This window comes from Lingula anatina, chromosome 1 (genome assembly GCF_051362555.1).
Source record: "Lingula anatina isolate TDL-2025a chromosome 1, LinAna3.0, whole genome shotgun sequence".
Taxonomy (NCBI): domain Eukaryota; kingdom Metazoa; phylum Brachiopoda; class Lingulata; order Lingulida; family Lingulidae; genus Lingula; species Lingula anatina.
This window is the reverse complement of record NC_141767.1, coordinates 4,706,788-4,723,474: the sequence shown is the minus strand read 5'-3', so window position 1 is coordinate 4,723,474 and position 16,687 is coordinate 4,706,788. Positions and strand designations below refer to the sequence as shown.

Genomic DNA, 16,687 nt, shown 5'->3' with positions numbered 1-16,687 from the left:
CTCTTTTATGACAACCGTCTGCATCTGTTTGTGTTTTCATTTATATGTGTGTGTGTGTGTGTGTTATATTATATATATATAATTTCCTGAGGTAAAAATGGTGACATTTCCAGAATGCATCATCCCCAATTTTTTTGATTCTTAGTGGTATTGTTTTAACATTTGCAGGTCAAGGAGTGGGTAGAAGGTAAAGAACGCAATATCCGCGCCCTTCTTGGCTCTATGAACTCTGTACTTTGGGAAGGTGAAAACAGGTGGAAAGATGTTGGCATGCATGACTTGGTGACACCAGAACAAGTGAAGAAAGCATACAGGAAAGCAGTCTTAGTTATACATCCTGATAAAGTAAGTATAGATTATATATTTATAGACCCAGCAAAGAATAGCTGTTTGGTTCAAGTTTCCCATGTGAAATGTATTAACTTGATAATACTCTTCCCGTCTGTATGACAGTTGTTATCTGGAGAGGAATTGAATACATTTTGTTTCATGTATTAAAACATGAAATGATAATTATTTTATTAATACAAATCTGTCATTATTTTTATATTTTTAGCTCACTGGAACTCCTCAGGAAAACCTGGCAAAATTGATATTCATGGAGTTAAATGATGCATGGACTGAGTTTGAAAATTCAGGAATGCAGTCACTCTACTAACCCATCTTGCCAGGCAGTAAGCATAGGAAGATTTCAATGTGGAACCAGTGAAACTGTATAGTTCTTTTACTTTTAAAGCACTGTCAATAAAAACAAATAAATGAGAAAAATACTGTAATGCATACCGTGTCACAGCAGATTTTACTGATTATCAAATATAACAGCATAAACTATGGGACACTGTTATTATTTTACTTTTTAAGATAAATATGTCACCAGATGAAATCCCAAAGAGTGTACAATTAAGTAAAGAAAAAAATGTTTAATGCTGCATATAAATCCAGGTATTATTATTAGATATATACATATACATGTGATATATAATTATACATCTTGAATAAGGGGAATAAGTTGGTGTTGACTTATAAATTAGTTATGCAGTGCAAAAAAATTAATTAATGATATGTACTTGTGGAAGTTCAATGTTCATCATGTAGTTGATCTGCAATGGCAGGGAGTAATGGGTTCAATAATTAGCAGTCAGACTCGGTAATTTTTTTTTTTTTAATATCAGATTTGTGAATTATGTGAAAGTCAGTTTGCTGAATTTCATGAAGTCATTTATGTTAAGTAAACATAGATACTTTAATTGATTTAAGGCTTAGTATTTCCACATGGTTGGTGCCACTTTGTCATAGTTATCACAAATTTTGAATCTGCAGTGACACAATTATTGATAGTGTACAAATGAATTTATATTTGTTGATTGTGTAACAAGTTAGGTGCACCATATGTCAACAAGGCTGTGAATATAAAATAAATTGTAAAGTGAATCAGAAATAAATTATAGACTAATGATTGTACACCAAATCAAACCATTCTTTGCTTTTATTAACTTTCTTGCGTGTCATTGTATGGATAACTGCTCAGGCACTGCCACTCAACAGGCCTAAGCTAAGCACCCTTAACAGCAATCAAGACGGGTAATTGCTCTGATTTTAATCACTTGCTCTTTTGTGACAAATAAAAATAGCCCCTTAGGAATAGCTTGTTAGTTCAGATTGAAGTCAACTGAGGATCTCCTGTAGTAGCTCCCTACACATCGGGTACAGTGCCATCTGTGTGTGTGCAGATTTAATTGCTTCAATCTGGCCAAAAGTCACAGGGTGGCTTTTTGAAAAATTGCCTATAATATCTGCCACCCAGTAGAGGGTACATACAAGTCTTGAATTGCATCATGCACCCTTACAGTACAAGTACATACAAAACATAATTCATACTCTGCAAAAAGAAAAGGTGCTGCCCTTTATGAAATCTGCTGTGCTTGGAGACGTGCTGAAACATCTTGTAGAGCATCTTCAAGTCTTTGTGGATTGTTGTGAAAGTAATAAAATAGCTGTCTCTCAGTTTTCTGTAGTGGGTCAGTTTTTAATATCTGAAAGGAAAAATTGATTTATCTTAAAAGGTGTTTTGTAATAATAATCATTATAACAACAAATCCATTGTATTGTTTTGTTCTATCAGACCCAAGTCAAGATAACCAAAATTAATTTGAGGTTAATTTGCCATGTATCCAACACATACAATTATCATTTCATTTTATTATTTCAGTCCCCTTTTACCCGAGAACCTGCACCTCTTTAGATAAAAAGTTATTCTCTTCAATATGTTGTTTCTCTTAGACCTGATAAACAGTAATAAATATAATTTAAACTATCACTTAAAATGCTGCAAGAAGAGGAAAATACCATTACCATAGGCAAATTATCCGACATCTCACCTTCTTTTTGGCATCAAGGTCTTTAATAGCATCCATGATGGTATGCTCCAACTTCTTCAACATATCATCCAGGGCAGCCATGCTGTCCAATAATTTCTGTGGACTTAACAAAGGCTGACCAGCTGTGCTTGATGATCCGGAGTATACAAGAGCCTCACAAGATGAAAGATTCTTCTCCCTAAAAAATAAAACAAAGTAACATTTAAGCAAAATAATGAAATTAAGAATGATAACATAGTTCTGACATGCTGTTTCTTGACACCTAAGGCTAAGATGACAATTTAAGTCTTATCTAAAAGTATTATCATAAAACAAAAACAATTTTAAAAGGCATGCAAAATTGTTTTTTAAGAAATGATGTAAAATATTAATAGTAGCATTTTATCTCTGGATTCTAATATGGAGAATATTATTTCATTACCTTTTTATAGACTTGCAGGTGTGAATTTCTTATCACAATCGAGATCAACTTTCAAAACAGCTTAACCTATGATATGTGTTCAGTAACTGAAAACCCACATTTTTTTTTACATAATCTTCAAGACCTCTAACCTGACATCAAAGATAAACCCTACCTTAATTTTTTAAGTAAAATCATGTTCTTAAAAACCTTTTTGCCTGAGTGTACATAACATGTGAAATTTATCTAAGTGCTGTTCCTATTTTAAGTACTGCTAGCACTAGTGAGTAATAGAAAGACTTCAACTTACAGTACAGCCAACATATGGTCCTCACTGCTGTTAGCGGAGGTCAGAGCACCCTGGAGTGAGACCAATCTCTGGTGGAGTCTCCCAGTGCCCTCAGCAAGACCAGCAAATGTCTGGAACAAGTTCTCATTTTCTTCCTGTTCTCCAGCTGTAGGGGGAAAACAAAAACCTGCATACAAATGGGCTTTTGACGGACTCACTTCATGTGTTGTTATTGTATGCAAAAGTTAGAAGGACATGTTAACTATGTTGAGCATGCACAAAAATACATGCAAATACATTTGCACAAGTCCAGAGCAGAAGAAGAGACATAGAGCAAAAGATGCAAGTTTTCTAGTATTCTAATGTGTAAAACCTCAACTCCCAAATTTGACCTAGATGAAAATAGGTTTTCGGTTACCACCATGACTATAATTCAATTTTTATGTATTTTTTATGCATCTGAACTTCTTAAAAGAATATATTGGAACTGTAGACTCACATTCCTCTTTTTTGGAGGTATTCAACATTTAATTTGACACATTAGAGATAATCTTTTGAACTGATACACCTATAAAACAGCAAATAGCTAGCTTTTACTATGACTTGTCAATTCCATGTATTACTAAGTTAACCTGTTGCCTGTCTTACCAGTGATTTCATAAAGACGGTTGAGAAATTTGTCTCTGGAGTCAATTGTATTTCTTTTGTACCTCATGCCCGATAAACCAGGATCTGCCATCATTTCCTATTAAAGATTTTATATCTATAATAATACGACAAATGAGAACAGGTAAAGAATGTATGTAATAGCCTAAGAATGTCACCTTAAAGTTTTGATATGTTCTTAGTTTTTTTCATCTATTCAGACTAATCCTTGTAATACACACCACTACTAGAAAAGATCAGTGTATGATGCTGTCAAAAAAGCACCCCTATTTTCACCAAATAGCTGAAATTAATCCAGTTATCTATCATTTTATCAATATGAAGAAAATTTTAACTCAAAACACCACTACCAATCGGTTCTGAACTTCCTTCAGGTTTCTTTTTAGTTTTAAGGAGACAGCAGTGAGAAGTCTATGGGTATCTCTGTGACCCCTTTCTTCGGCTTCATAGGCCATCGTCAGGAATTCATTTCTTGATCTTTGTTTGATCAGCTCCTCCACAACCTAGAAATTAAAATAATTTCAGGTCTGTAGTCATTGAGGGGGGGAGGGGGTTTAAAAGAACCACACTTTCAGCTATCAACTAAAATTTGATCAATGTTGTATGTGAACACATACTTCTCAGAAGACCATATGCTATGTTATGTACATAAACAGGAAAGCTGTCTCCAAGGACTTTCTGTTATCTCAATCTGTAAAGTTGATTAGTTAACTCAAGGACTGCAATATTTTGGAGTTTGCAGAATCATGACTATGTTTGGTAAAATCATAAGAAATAATAGTGATCTTTTCTATTTGGGGCTCGAATATCCAGAACTATGCAGACATCATTAGGCACAATTGTGCAAAACAAACCAATATAATTACGTACACTAAGGGCATTAGTGCCTGGACCCTTAATTGTAAAATTAACTCCTATTAACAGCCCGTGATTACTTGAATGTAAGGCAATCTTTTGTAACAAGGGGCGATGTCTACCTTGTCTTGGTTGTCTGAAAAATAATTCTGCCTAGCAATCTTCAGATCATAGTCTCCTCTCAGAATTCTGGACTCCTGGAGTGATGCACTGTGTCTGATGGTGACAGGAAGCTCGCTTTCTGTGAACCTGGCCAGTCCTTTCTGTAAGCCACTTAGGGAAGACTGGGCATCTTGAAGTTGGGAGCTATGAAAGAAAACAATAAGGGTTTATTGTACCCTCTATTTGCATACAGCATATACTGAATGCATGTATAAAAATTTAATTTCATACAATAAAATTTTTAACGGACATCTTTAAAAATATCTTAAGTATGGTGTTCATCATGAAAATGGAACGGATCAAAAAGGCATTGACAATTTTGATAAGTAGGACCTTGGAATCAAGTTCATCTGTGATGACCAAATTCCTATCCCAAACATAAAGATGATACACAAAATCAATCAAAACCATTCAATATATATATATATATATATATATATATATATATATATATATATATATATATATATATATATATATATATATATATATATATATATATACAGATCAAGGCTTTCCCAAAGACTGTAGTTACAGGCTGTCTATGTTGGGTTGGGTAAATGTTGGGTTGGATTGGTGCCAGAGGGGATTTTCTGGGATGTCTACCTTTCCTTACAAATCAAGGCCTCATTTCTTCCAAATTTATTCGATTCATCGGACCATCATCAAAAATATCAGCCATCTCCTGAGGAAACTGACTGTCCAAATGGAGTCTGGATGTCATTCTGGGGGAAAGCCTCGATATAGATACAATGTTTCAGTGCACAACCACAAAGACACAGTACCTGAGCTGACTGACATCTTGTGTGCATCTTTGCTTTCTCAACACACTCAGTTTCTGTTCTGCATACTTGCATGCCGCACCCAGACTTTGTTCCTCTACCACTGCATTAATATACTGAGATTCTGTTTTAGCGTATCTATGATGAAAAAGATGGGTTGAAAGGATTACAGTTTGACATGTCATCATGGTGAAAGTTACATTTTGTTGTAGACATACTAGGAATGGCTAGGATGCCTTTTTGACAAAAACAATATTGTTAGAAAAGAAGACCCCACAGACCCCTTTTAAGTGCATAACGCAACCCCTTCACCTCCAAGCACAAAAAAGTGAATAGCACATATTCCTCACATATTCTTTAACAGTGAGTATGTGAACACTGAAAAATCAGGAAGCAACCCCTGCTGTCTTAACAACTCACAGCACATAACAGATCTGACTTCTTTCTTTTTCTGAGAATAAAATTATCACACCTAGAAGTTATTTTTATTAAGTAGATTAAAACATCAGCTGAGGAAAAGAATAGAATAGCTCACATAGCCTGTAATCTGGCAAGCTCCCTGCAATCTGACATGTTGACGTCTGCTTTCTCTCCCCTTATTAACAGGTTCTCAGGGCTGCTGATGTCAAGGAATTCATACCTGGATTCTTCGTCATTACCTGCAACTTCTGCAATCCCCTAATGAATAGTGATAATGAAAAATCTCAAACATATAGTAAAAAAAAAGTGAAAGGCCAATTTCTTGGAATTACTGCCAGGATTACCCATTTTACACTGGGCATTGTTAGATCTGGTTTAAACCAACCTCAAACTTATATGACTCACCCTTTAAAAGGAACTACAGCAACAGGGAAGTGATACTGCCTTCTGTGTATGTACCACCAGCTAGGTAAGGCACACAAAAGACTCCTGAATTAATAGTATGTCCTTGAGGAAGTTCAATGTATATTGCCAAGATGACCAATTTTCACTGGGCTGTTAGATCTGCTTTAAACCAACCTCAAACTAAGGTGACATATCCTAGAATACTATCAAGGAGACAATACTGCCTCTTGGGTATGTACCAGAAGCTGGGTAAAGCACACAAATGGCTCGTTGATGAATTAATGAACTGCACTTGTGGAAGTTCAATGTTAATCATATAGTTGATATGCGATGTCAGGGAGTAAAAGGTTCAATAAATGAGCAATCAGACTCGGTAAATGTTTTTAATTGCCAGGATGACCAATTTTCACTGGGCATTGTTAGATCTGGTTTAAACCAACCTCAAACTAATGTGACACATCTTAGAACATCAGGGACATAATACTGCCTGCTAGGTATGTACCTAAAGCTGGGTGAGGCACAAAAGACTCGTTAAAGAATTAATAAAATGTACTTGTAGAAGTTCAATGTTAATCATGTAGTTGATCTGCAATGGCAGGGAGTAACAAGTTCAATAATAAGCAATTAATTTCATTGTTTTTTTTAATGTTAGATTTTGAAATTCTGTAAAACTCAGTTTGCTAAATTTCATGAATTCATTAATGATAACATAGATACTTTAATTGATTTTAGGCTTAGCATCTCCACATGGTTGGTGCCACTCTGTCCTAGTTATCACAAATTTTGAATTTCAAAGACAAAGAGTTATAAGAATTTTTCACTTTTGAAATATAATGTTTTGACACACATGTGAAAATGAGGCTATTGACAGAACAAAGACAACTGAAGTATATCAAATATGCAACCCCTTATTCATCAATTAGAAAATAAGAAGTGTCTGCCCCTCATGTTGGGCTTAGGTTAGTCAAATATTACAGATGATAAGTTAAACATTATGCTGTGCAATTTTTCTTAATTGACACAAAAGGACACGACAATCAGCATTGGGCTTGGATTGCTCTTCATATTTCAAAAAAGACCAAATCCCCATTGTTTATGAGGAAAAACGGTATCTTATTAACCTTTTTCATCTTTTGCGGAAATACGAAGTGCGCATGACAGGAACCGCGCGCCACAGGGGTCATAGTGGTCCTCTGCTGTTTCCAGCATGGCAATGCTAGGTGTAGATGATGTACAAGGTGCAACTAAAAAGGTGGCTGAAGCACGGCAGCCATGGGCAGCCACAACTACGACCTTTCCTCTGTAATTAAAACCTTTTAAGTGTTAAATAGGTGAGACAGGAATTCTCGACTCTTTCCCAGATGATAATTAAAGTTTACCATGTCTTACTCTAGTATATGTACAAAATTTACGACAGGTAAAAAATGTCAGCCTTTCGGTCTGACAAGTATGAAAATTTTGTCAAACTGAAACAAAAACAAAATTATAGCAAGAGGCCAAATTATTTGATTTTTAAATGTTTTCATGCATATTTTCATCGTTTTCAATCACAGACAAATCATTCAAATAAAGAGTTTCCCACACATTTCATACTTTTCAACTATCTAAGACAGTTAAATATACGTAGGCCTACTTTAATACTAAGCATATTTGTATTACTTTACAAATACGTTGTTGGATTATGTTTATTATCCATTTTGTCTTTACCATACAATGTCATGTATTATGTACGTGTAGCTTACAGAAAGGCTTTTCTGCATATTTTGTATTTTCCAATTCTCTTGTCATTGAGTTCAGAAATAAATAACTTTTTATTTCGCCGATAACACGTTCAACAAGAGCCGATGTACTTTCTTCTTCGTATGTCTCTGTTGATCTTGATAATATGAGCCCCGTTTGTACAAATCAGTAATACGTATACGGGACTGAATACATAATAATAAAAATTTTATCAACGTCTCACGTTAAAAAAAATAGGACCCACCCTGCTAAGGGTTATTAGAGACTAAAACCTGTGATGGGCCTACAACATTTAAAATGATCACTTATCAATAAAACACACACAAAAAGGATATTACATACAAAACTTTTTAAACCTTCTCTTTGTTGTTACACAAAAAGTCTTGAAAGTTCTTGAATTTTTTGTAAGTAGAATCCCCGTGTAAAACTTCACAGCTTTTACTTTCTTTTTCCATAATCTCATGCTTGAAGTCTTTTCTTAATTTTTAGGCCCCGGCCTATTCTTCAATTTTTTCTTCAAATCTTTATAATGTTTTTTTTTTCTCGCATTTTTTACCCCCGAGTTCTATTTGCCGATAGTTCGTTATATCCGTTGTTTAACTAAGCATTTCTGTTTTTATTAAAGCACAGTTGATCTCCTAATATTATAGTTTTTCTTCCCGCTTTCGAAATGTTCAGCGCAAACGTGGTGCCCTGCTTTTGATCCAAACCTGCTATATTTTCCTTTCTTTCTACCATATTTTCATTCTAACGGGTTTGTTGGGAACTTATTAAACCTCATGTGTCGATCTTGCTTACTGTTATTGTAGTAGCAGGACAAAAAGCACGTAAACCCAGCCATGGTTTTTAGCACCGCTGTAAGTGTTTCGACGTAGCAGGGCTCCCCTACCCACAATGCAATTTCAATTTCCGGAAAAGATGAAAAAGGCTAATAATGTATTTGTTTTCAACAAATAGCGTTAAATGATATCAATACAGGGGCAAAAGCAAGATACACGTAACTCCAGTTTACACAACACTTGTGGTGCAATAAGAGGAACATTAAGTAGTCAAACTAAAGCTAAGTAAGGCACACAAAAGGCTCCTTAATGAATTAATAAAATGTACTTGTGGAAGTTCAATGTTAATGACCAGGATGACCAATTTTCACTGGGCAGTCAGATCTGGTTTAAACCAACCTCAAACTAACATGACACATCCTAGAGCAATAGGGAGGTGTTACTGCCTCCTGGGTAAGTGCCTAAAGCTGGATGAGGCACACAAAAGACTTGTTAATGAATTAATAAAATGTACTTGTGGAAGTTCAATGTTAATGACCAGGATGACCAATTTTCACTGGGCAGTCAGATCTGGTTTAAACCAACCTCAAACTAAGGGTGTATTCCCAGAGATTTAGATCGATCCAGGGATTAAGATTTAGATCGACCTAACTCCCTTGGGGTTCACGCTAAATTGCAGTCAGCCGAGCGCGCACCATAGTTAATTACCCCCTTACAGCTTTCAGTAGGCGGGACAGACGCTTAAGCCAGCTAAGCTGACAGTAATCTAGTGAGACTCCCCACAGGGATAGATCAATCTAAAATCTATGGAAATTGGGTCTAACATGACACATCTTAGAGCAATAGGGAGGTGTTACTGTCTCTTGTGTATGTGCCTAAAGTTGGATGAGGCACATGAAAAGCTCGTTAATGAATTAACAATATGTCCTTTTGGAAGTTCAATGTTAATTGCAAGGATGACCAATTTTCACTGAGCAGTTAGATCTGGTTTAAACCAACCTCAAGCCAATCTGACCCATACGTATCAGCACACATATCAGGGAGACAATACTGCCTCTTGGGTATGTACCATAAGCTGGGTGAAGCACACAAATGGCTCGTTAATGAACTAATAAAATGCACTTGTGGAAGTTCAGTGTTAATCATGTAGTTGATCTGTGACCGTAGGGAGTAACAGGTTCATAAATGAGGAATCAGACTTAGTAAATGTTTTTTAATTGCCAGGATGACCAATTTTCACTGGGCATTGTTAGATCTGGTTTAAAGCAACCTCAAACTAAGGTGACACATCCTAGCGCATCAGGGAGACAATACTGCCTCCTGGGTATGTACCAGAAGCTGGGTAATACACACAAAATACTCATTAAAGAACTAATAAAATGTACTTGTGGAAGTTCAGTGTTAATCATGGAGTTGTTCTGTGATGGCAGGGAGTAACAAGTTCAATAATTAGCAATTAGAGCCATTGTTTTTTTTTTAATGTTAGATTTTGAAATTCTGTAAAAGTCAGTTTGCTGAATTTCATGAGGTCATTAATGTTAACATAGATACGAAATTGATTTTAGGCTTAGCATCTCCACATGGCTGGTGCCACTCTGTCATACTTATCACAAATTTTGAATTTCAAAACAGAGTTATAAGAATTTTTCACTTTTGAGATATAATGTTTTGACACATGTGCAAATGAGGCTATTGACAGAACAAAGACAACTGAAGTTTATCAAAAAAGCAACCCCGTATTCATCATTTCGAAAATTAGAAGTGTCTGCCCTCCTTTTTCATCTTAGGTTAGTCAAAAAATATTACAGATGATAAGTTAAACATTATGCTGTGCAATTAGTCTTTTTTGAATTAACAAAAAAAGGGCACAACCATCAGCAATGGGCTTGGATTTCTCTTCATATTTCAACGAAGACCAAATCTCCATTTTTAATGAGGAAAAGTGGCATCTATGATTTGTTTCCGACAACTAGCATTAAATGATATCAATACAGGGACAAAAGCAAGATACATGTACCCTGAGCTTACACAATTTGGTGCAATAAAAAGAACATAAAGTAACCAAACTATTTATACTTTTTGATAATAAAACAAAGGGAATGGTAATCTAAAATAAGAGAAGTGGATTACTTGAAAGAACTGCTTTTTGGTGAAAGTGGTCAGTTCCTGTGTAAAGCACTCCTCAGCCTGCTGATGGTCTTCTAGGGACATCTGTGACAGGAAGGTGGCCGCCTGCTGCATATCTCTGCTCTCATTACCCTCTCCTCCAGCAGCACCATAGAAACTGCTGAGTTTAGAAACCGCTTCTGTTATGTTTTCATACACTGCATTAACCTGAAATCAGATTCAAGAAAATAATTGAATGAAATAAAATGAAATGAGACGAGCTGTATTAGAAATAATTTCAGATAAACTGAAATCAGAAAAATTAATCTTTTTAATCTTGAATATCTTAAGTCTCTTACAAACAAAAGATTTAAATCAGGATTGGGGTAGGTACAGTGGTTTCAAGTGTCAGAACTATAAGATCTATTATTCAAAAAGATTCACACTGGACTAATTTTTCACATATTAGACTAACCTTAATGCCAACACTGTTACTTTTATAGTCATTTGCACAGCATCAAATGCTCAAATGTCTTAACCTTAAAACAGCAGGCAAATACCGATATATTTCTCTTCCTAGAATAAGCTGCTGTAAAACAGTTAATCCTATTACACATATTCAATTAGAAAAAGAAAAGGGGTAATCTGGGAACTTCCACACTACCAACATAAGTGTAAAGTTATATAAGCCTGGATTATATTTGCCATGGGTGTGAGCAATGAAATATTACACGATTTTCCGTATGACTTTTTGGACAGTGAGTGGGCTGTGGTAACAGGCTAAGGCAATACGTTAACATTATGTGTGGGTGCATTGTGTCATTTCTGGGATGTGACCATGAGGTCAGGTAGAAAAATATCATTTTGATTGTTGAAAAGTGATCATATGAAACTCTTTCAGTCTCGGTGCAGTTGCCATGTGCCTTCAGTTCTGCTTCCTTGATCAAACGTTGTTGATGCAGCCTCAGTATTTGGCACCCATGTGAGCAGAATGCACCCTGAGCTTCAGAGATAACTTGACACTAACCTCTTCACTATAGCCTATCTTCATCGTGTCAAGTTACCTCTGACGAAAATAGTTTGACCTAGTTTATATAAGCCAATCGAATCCATGTTTCAAAATGTTTCACTAAAGTTTGGTGAAAACGCTGATTGGTTGACCGTCAATCAGCAATCCTCGGCTGATTCCGCAAGCTCCATACTAACAACATAGTTATTGTCGAGTGCGGAGACATCCGAGTAGTTCCGAATGCATAACCGTACACAAAGAAAGCATGGAGTATATCGGAATTGAAACCAGAGCAGTTTGATGCCCTGCATCATTATCTACTGAGGGATGATGTATTTTGCGTGCTGCCCACAGGTTACGGCAAGTCCCTGATATTCAGCCTTATCTTTGATTGGTCCGGATTTGAACAAAGCGCGCTTTGATTCGTTCGCGTTCATTGGCTAGATCGCTCAATGAGTCATTGAGTGCGGGCTTTAAATTTGATTGGCAGGCGGCGGGGGCAATCGAATGTGGTCAGAGGTAACTTGACACGATGAAGATAGTCTATAGTGAAGAGGTTATAAGTGTCAAGTTATCTCTGAAGCTCAGGGTGGCAGAATGAGAAAACACAACTACAAATTCATGCAAGTTAATTTCAGTAAATTTTAACAAGGACGTATCTTGAACGTCCTGCGTTTTAAACACCTCACCATTGTTATGCCTCCTAAAACCACCAAATGTGGAAGGGAAAGAGACCAACAACAGGTTCACGCATTATCATGATCACCACAAGTCCACTGAACACTGCCTGTATAGGAACTGTGCAATGCCATCATGCCATCTTCACCCAAGAGCTAGGAAACATGACCAAATATTTGTCTAAGAGCACTTATGTTAAGTACTATAATCATAAAAAGTACACTATTACAATGCTGTACCTTTGAATTGTCAGCCTGGCTCTGTTCAAGGCATCTCTTGTAGTCTTTATTGGCAACAGTTTCCATGGGTCCCAGCTTTGATAGCTTGTGGTTGACAGAAGTGTTATGTAAACTAAAAGGTAAGATAGTACATTCCTTTATTCCGTTTCAAATATGAAGTTTTTTTGTATGTTTCCTTATTCATAAAACATTAAACACAAGCATTAAATTCATGGCATGCCCATGGTCCTTGATGACAAATTTCCCCTCACCTTAGCTTGTTTCTCTGCCTCAGTATACTTTCCTTTCTTCCCCTCCATAAATCTAGCTCCATCTTCATAGAGTTTACATGCTCTCTATAATATACCATCACAAATGTACAAATAAATTACACTAAGCAATTAGCTATGAAAGAAAACATACCATCACAAATGTACAGATAAATTACACTAAGCAATTAGCTATTTAAGAAAACAATGTATTTCTTGAAATTAACTTAAATCATAAAAAATGGGACAAATATTATTCAAGTATATATAAAAATAATTTTTTAAAAAATGAGATAGCTTCAGTAAAAATTATCTATGTAAATTATAAATCCTAAACTATATTGAATTATTTAGGAAACTAAAAACTTCCTGTAAATTTCAGGTAAAACAAAACTACTATTTATCATTTGAGGGGCAAACAGGTGGCAACATGGTCAGACGCAGAGGATCAGAATGTACACATTGTAACAATATCTATTCAAAATTTGACCTTCTTATCAAGAAAACACCTAACCTCAATTCAGCAACTGGAATGTCATCCTCGGCTCCTTCAATGCTGTTCAATGCATCTTGTAACTGTGGACCTTCCAGCACTCCAGTGGATTCCTCTAGAGATCTGTATCTGAAACATACATTTATGTGCAACAGAATTTCATTACAAGTTCATATATTATTCAACTATTAAGTAACAGAAAAAGTTAGGGCCACTCTGTCATACATGTACATGTATTATTTATAATTAGTATTTACTGGTGGAACCAAGGTATAACCAAAGAGGCAGAAGGAGGTATAATAAGTTTGATGAGTTCTGCCTGTATGTGTCAAATGCAAGGTACCCAAAGCACTTACTCTCTTAGTTCTCTATCCTGTAAAACATTCAGTGCATGGGCATGGTCACAAAACCATTCTAAAAATGGTAAGACTGCATCATTTTCAAATATCCAATCAAATGTTTGGGCATCTAAATTACTGGCTTGTGGATAACCCAACTTCTTCAAAGTTGTCAGAAACTGGTTACCGTTCATGGTGTCTAAAATATATAAGCATGAAAAATGTTTATAGATGGAACTTGGATGTATACAAAGATGAAAATACAAAAAACAATTTCACAGCAATATTTATACTGTGTAGTAATTTAATGTAAATAATTTGGACTTTGTAACAGAAAATGAAACTCAAACAAGTATTCTTTGTAGTTTTAGAACTATTGGAAGGAAAAAATATATTGCAAAAACATGTTAAATTCTGACTTCTTAAAAGATCTCTTAAAACTGATAGCAAAGAGGATAGTTTCCAGTGCCCTCTTAAACTAAAGATGCTTGACTTAGATTGGGCACTTAATCACTTTGCACATGTATGAAAAATTGTATTTTAAGTTGCATATTACCTTTCTAAAAACATGCAGATGGGAAAACGTCATCATTTTCTGAGTTTAAATACAGCATAGCAAATTGTATGAAAAATTACTAGTTGGAAGCACATAACCCTCTATCCACAGATCCATTAGTCTGTGTTGTTTTATTTCCATCAATGTGCAATTGTGATTCATGTACCATTCAGAATTCTACATTTTATTTCGATTTGTGGTGTATTTTTTACAAATATGTTTTATCCCTGTACTCAGCTGGACCACTGTCTGTTATCATTTGACTGAGCAATTTCTTTATTTTATGAATAAAAAATTATGATTTTACACACATTCCCCCCGTCTGGCACCATACAGAAATTGCTAATATAATTACTTGGATAAAGGATTAAAGTCTAAATTACATTCAGCTTGTTTACCTAAATGTGCTTATATGCAATTTACATTTCATCACAAATTATTCTGGCATCCTGAAACAAGAGTCTCTGTTAGCTGTTGCTATAACAAAATTAACAAATTTAAAGATCTAGATCTATTCATAATTGTTCTATGAATTAAACCATGTTATTCAGCACAGAAAGGAAATCAAGAATTGCATAAAGCAGGCTTCTTTCACAAACAATTTTTTTCTCAAGATGTCACTTTTTCTAAATGCACTATGTCATTTAGTAATTATATTTGCAATGTCTATGTAGTGTAGGCTAACCTTTCTTGCTGATAATTAAAGATCCATGGTTTAGTAATTTTAACTTGCTGTCAAAAATATCCAACAATAAACATGAGCATAGAATTTCCGCAGACGACACTCTCTCTGCAAGTTTTCACCAAATGCAACTTTTCGTAACGAGTTACAACAGTTTGGAGGCAGTTGTAAATTAACATGCTTTTTTACAAGAGTTTGTAACTTACAAACCTTCGAAAATACCAATTTACAAAAACGATCCCACTGACGTGACAAGTTACATTATTTGTAATTTACAACCTTTACGATAACACAGCCCCAGATCTGCCAAGTTGGATCAACATATTATATTAATTACCTAATGATTCATTTCACTTTTATATCACCCTATTTTCTTGCAATTTGCAAATAATTGCTCCTTGTGTTTATTCGCATTCAGAGTCATTTTTTCTTGTGCGCTATGTTGTGCTGTAATGTGTATAATGGTATCACTCTTCAGAGATTCATTGTAACACTTGCATGCAGTAGAGATGAGCTCTCAAAATCAGTACTGTGTTCAAAGATCACAAATTCAATCATGTAGCCACAACCACAGTTCGATGAAAAAAGGTCTTATTCACCATGGGCACTGAATACCTTTAAAATTTAATGGGCAGTCACTTTATAGCCATTCAGAATAAGAAGAGCCAAGTGCTAGCCAGGCCACAACCTAAATAGGGCGGACCTACATGAAAGGAAGACTGCTTAATCCTGTAATGGTCTCTTCGCCTCTCATACGCTTCGCCACGTGTCGTCCCTGCAGGGGCACAGCAATTAAATCTTGGCTCAATTAAACTGGTAGAGGGACGACCCGTGGGGAGCCATGTGAAAGGCAGATAGACCACAACAAGATTAAGCAGTCTTCCTTTCATGTAGGTCCGCCATATTTAGGTCTTGGCCTAGCTAGCACTCCGCTCTTCTCATTCTGGCCTCTTAAAGTACTTTTACATAGGACTCAAACATCCATTAAAATTTTTAATTCATTGCCATTTAATTTTATAAAATAAATTTAATAATTGCAACAGTTAATAAAAGGTTTTGTACAATCCAACTACTCTACTTGAATATATAGGCAATTTCTATTTATCAACATTTTAAAAATGAAATAAAATTTGGAAGTTGGCTACTGTGGTAGTACTGGAGATATTGAATTCGGACGGCGGTAGAACTTGCTGTGGATTTTGTCAATAGTTTTATATTTCCCGCATCTATAAAGACTAATCTGGATTAATATTTTTTCAAAGTTAAGTTGTCTTAAAGTCTTACAAGTTATTGATTTAACCTAACCTTAAAAATTTCCACTAGGAATTACGATTAGCTCAGTGCCATTCGTTTCTCCCTCCAGTTTCAGATCTATTAATTTCCCGATAGGGGAGGCTACATTACAAGAGGCCCCAATATGAATTCTCATCCTTGATTAGTGGTAGTATTGCAATCTTATTTA

General features: G+C 35.4%; 2 protein-coding genes across 2 annotated transcripts in view; one reads left to right on the top strand and one right to left on the bottom strand.

The window, feature by feature from the left end:
- Positions 1 to 1,473, top strand: part of LOC106165625 (cyclin-G-associated kinase) — a 24,051-nt gene extending 22,578 nt beyond the window's left edge. Inside the window, exons 24-25 of the mRNA XM_086999412.1 lie at positions 169 to 345; positions 557 to 1,473. Of these exons, the coding sequence (XP_086855538.1) occupies positions 169 to 345; positions 557 to 658 (279 nt within the window). The 3' untranslated portion in view covers positions 659 to 1,473. The remainder of the gene's footprint in view (positions 1 to 168; positions 346 to 556) is intronic.
- On the bottom strand, positions 1,457 to 16,687 carry LOC106165626 (HAUS augmin-like complex subunit 3). Its single transcript, XM_013543913.2, has 14 exons — positions 16,531 to 16,687; positions 14,006 to 14,186; positions 13,671 to 13,778; positions 13,160 to 13,243; positions 12,909 to 13,020; positions 11,007 to 11,210; positions 6,068 to 6,210; positions 5,536 to 5,670; positions 4,711 to 4,894; positions 4,084 to 4,236; positions 3,716 to 3,812; positions 3,089 to 3,233; positions 2,379 to 2,556; positions 1,457 to 2,033 (listed from the first exon to the last, which is right to left on the bottom strand). Exons 2-14 carry the CDS (start codon positions 14,179 to 14,181, stop codon positions 1,905 to 1,907), a joined length of 1,848 nt encoding a protein of 615 aa, XP_013399367.1. The 5' UTR covers positions 14,182 to 14,186; positions 16,531 to 16,687; the 3' UTR covers positions 1,457 to 1,904.

Bases quoted from the DNA above. Each gene is read 5' to 3' on its own strand.
- LOC106165626 (XM_013543913.2), bottom strand. From the start codon at position 14,181: ATGAACGGTAACCAGTTTCTGACAACTTTGAAGAAGTTGGGTTATCCA. The intron at 5,671-6,067 runs GTGAGCTATTCT...TTTTCATCATAG, and splicing joins CTTGCCAGATTACAGGCTAT to ATACGCTAAAACAGAATCTC. The intron at 2,557-3,088 runs GTAAGTTGAAGT...TTTATTTTTTAG, and splicing joins GACCATATGTTGGCTGTACT to GGAGAAGAATCTTTCATCTT.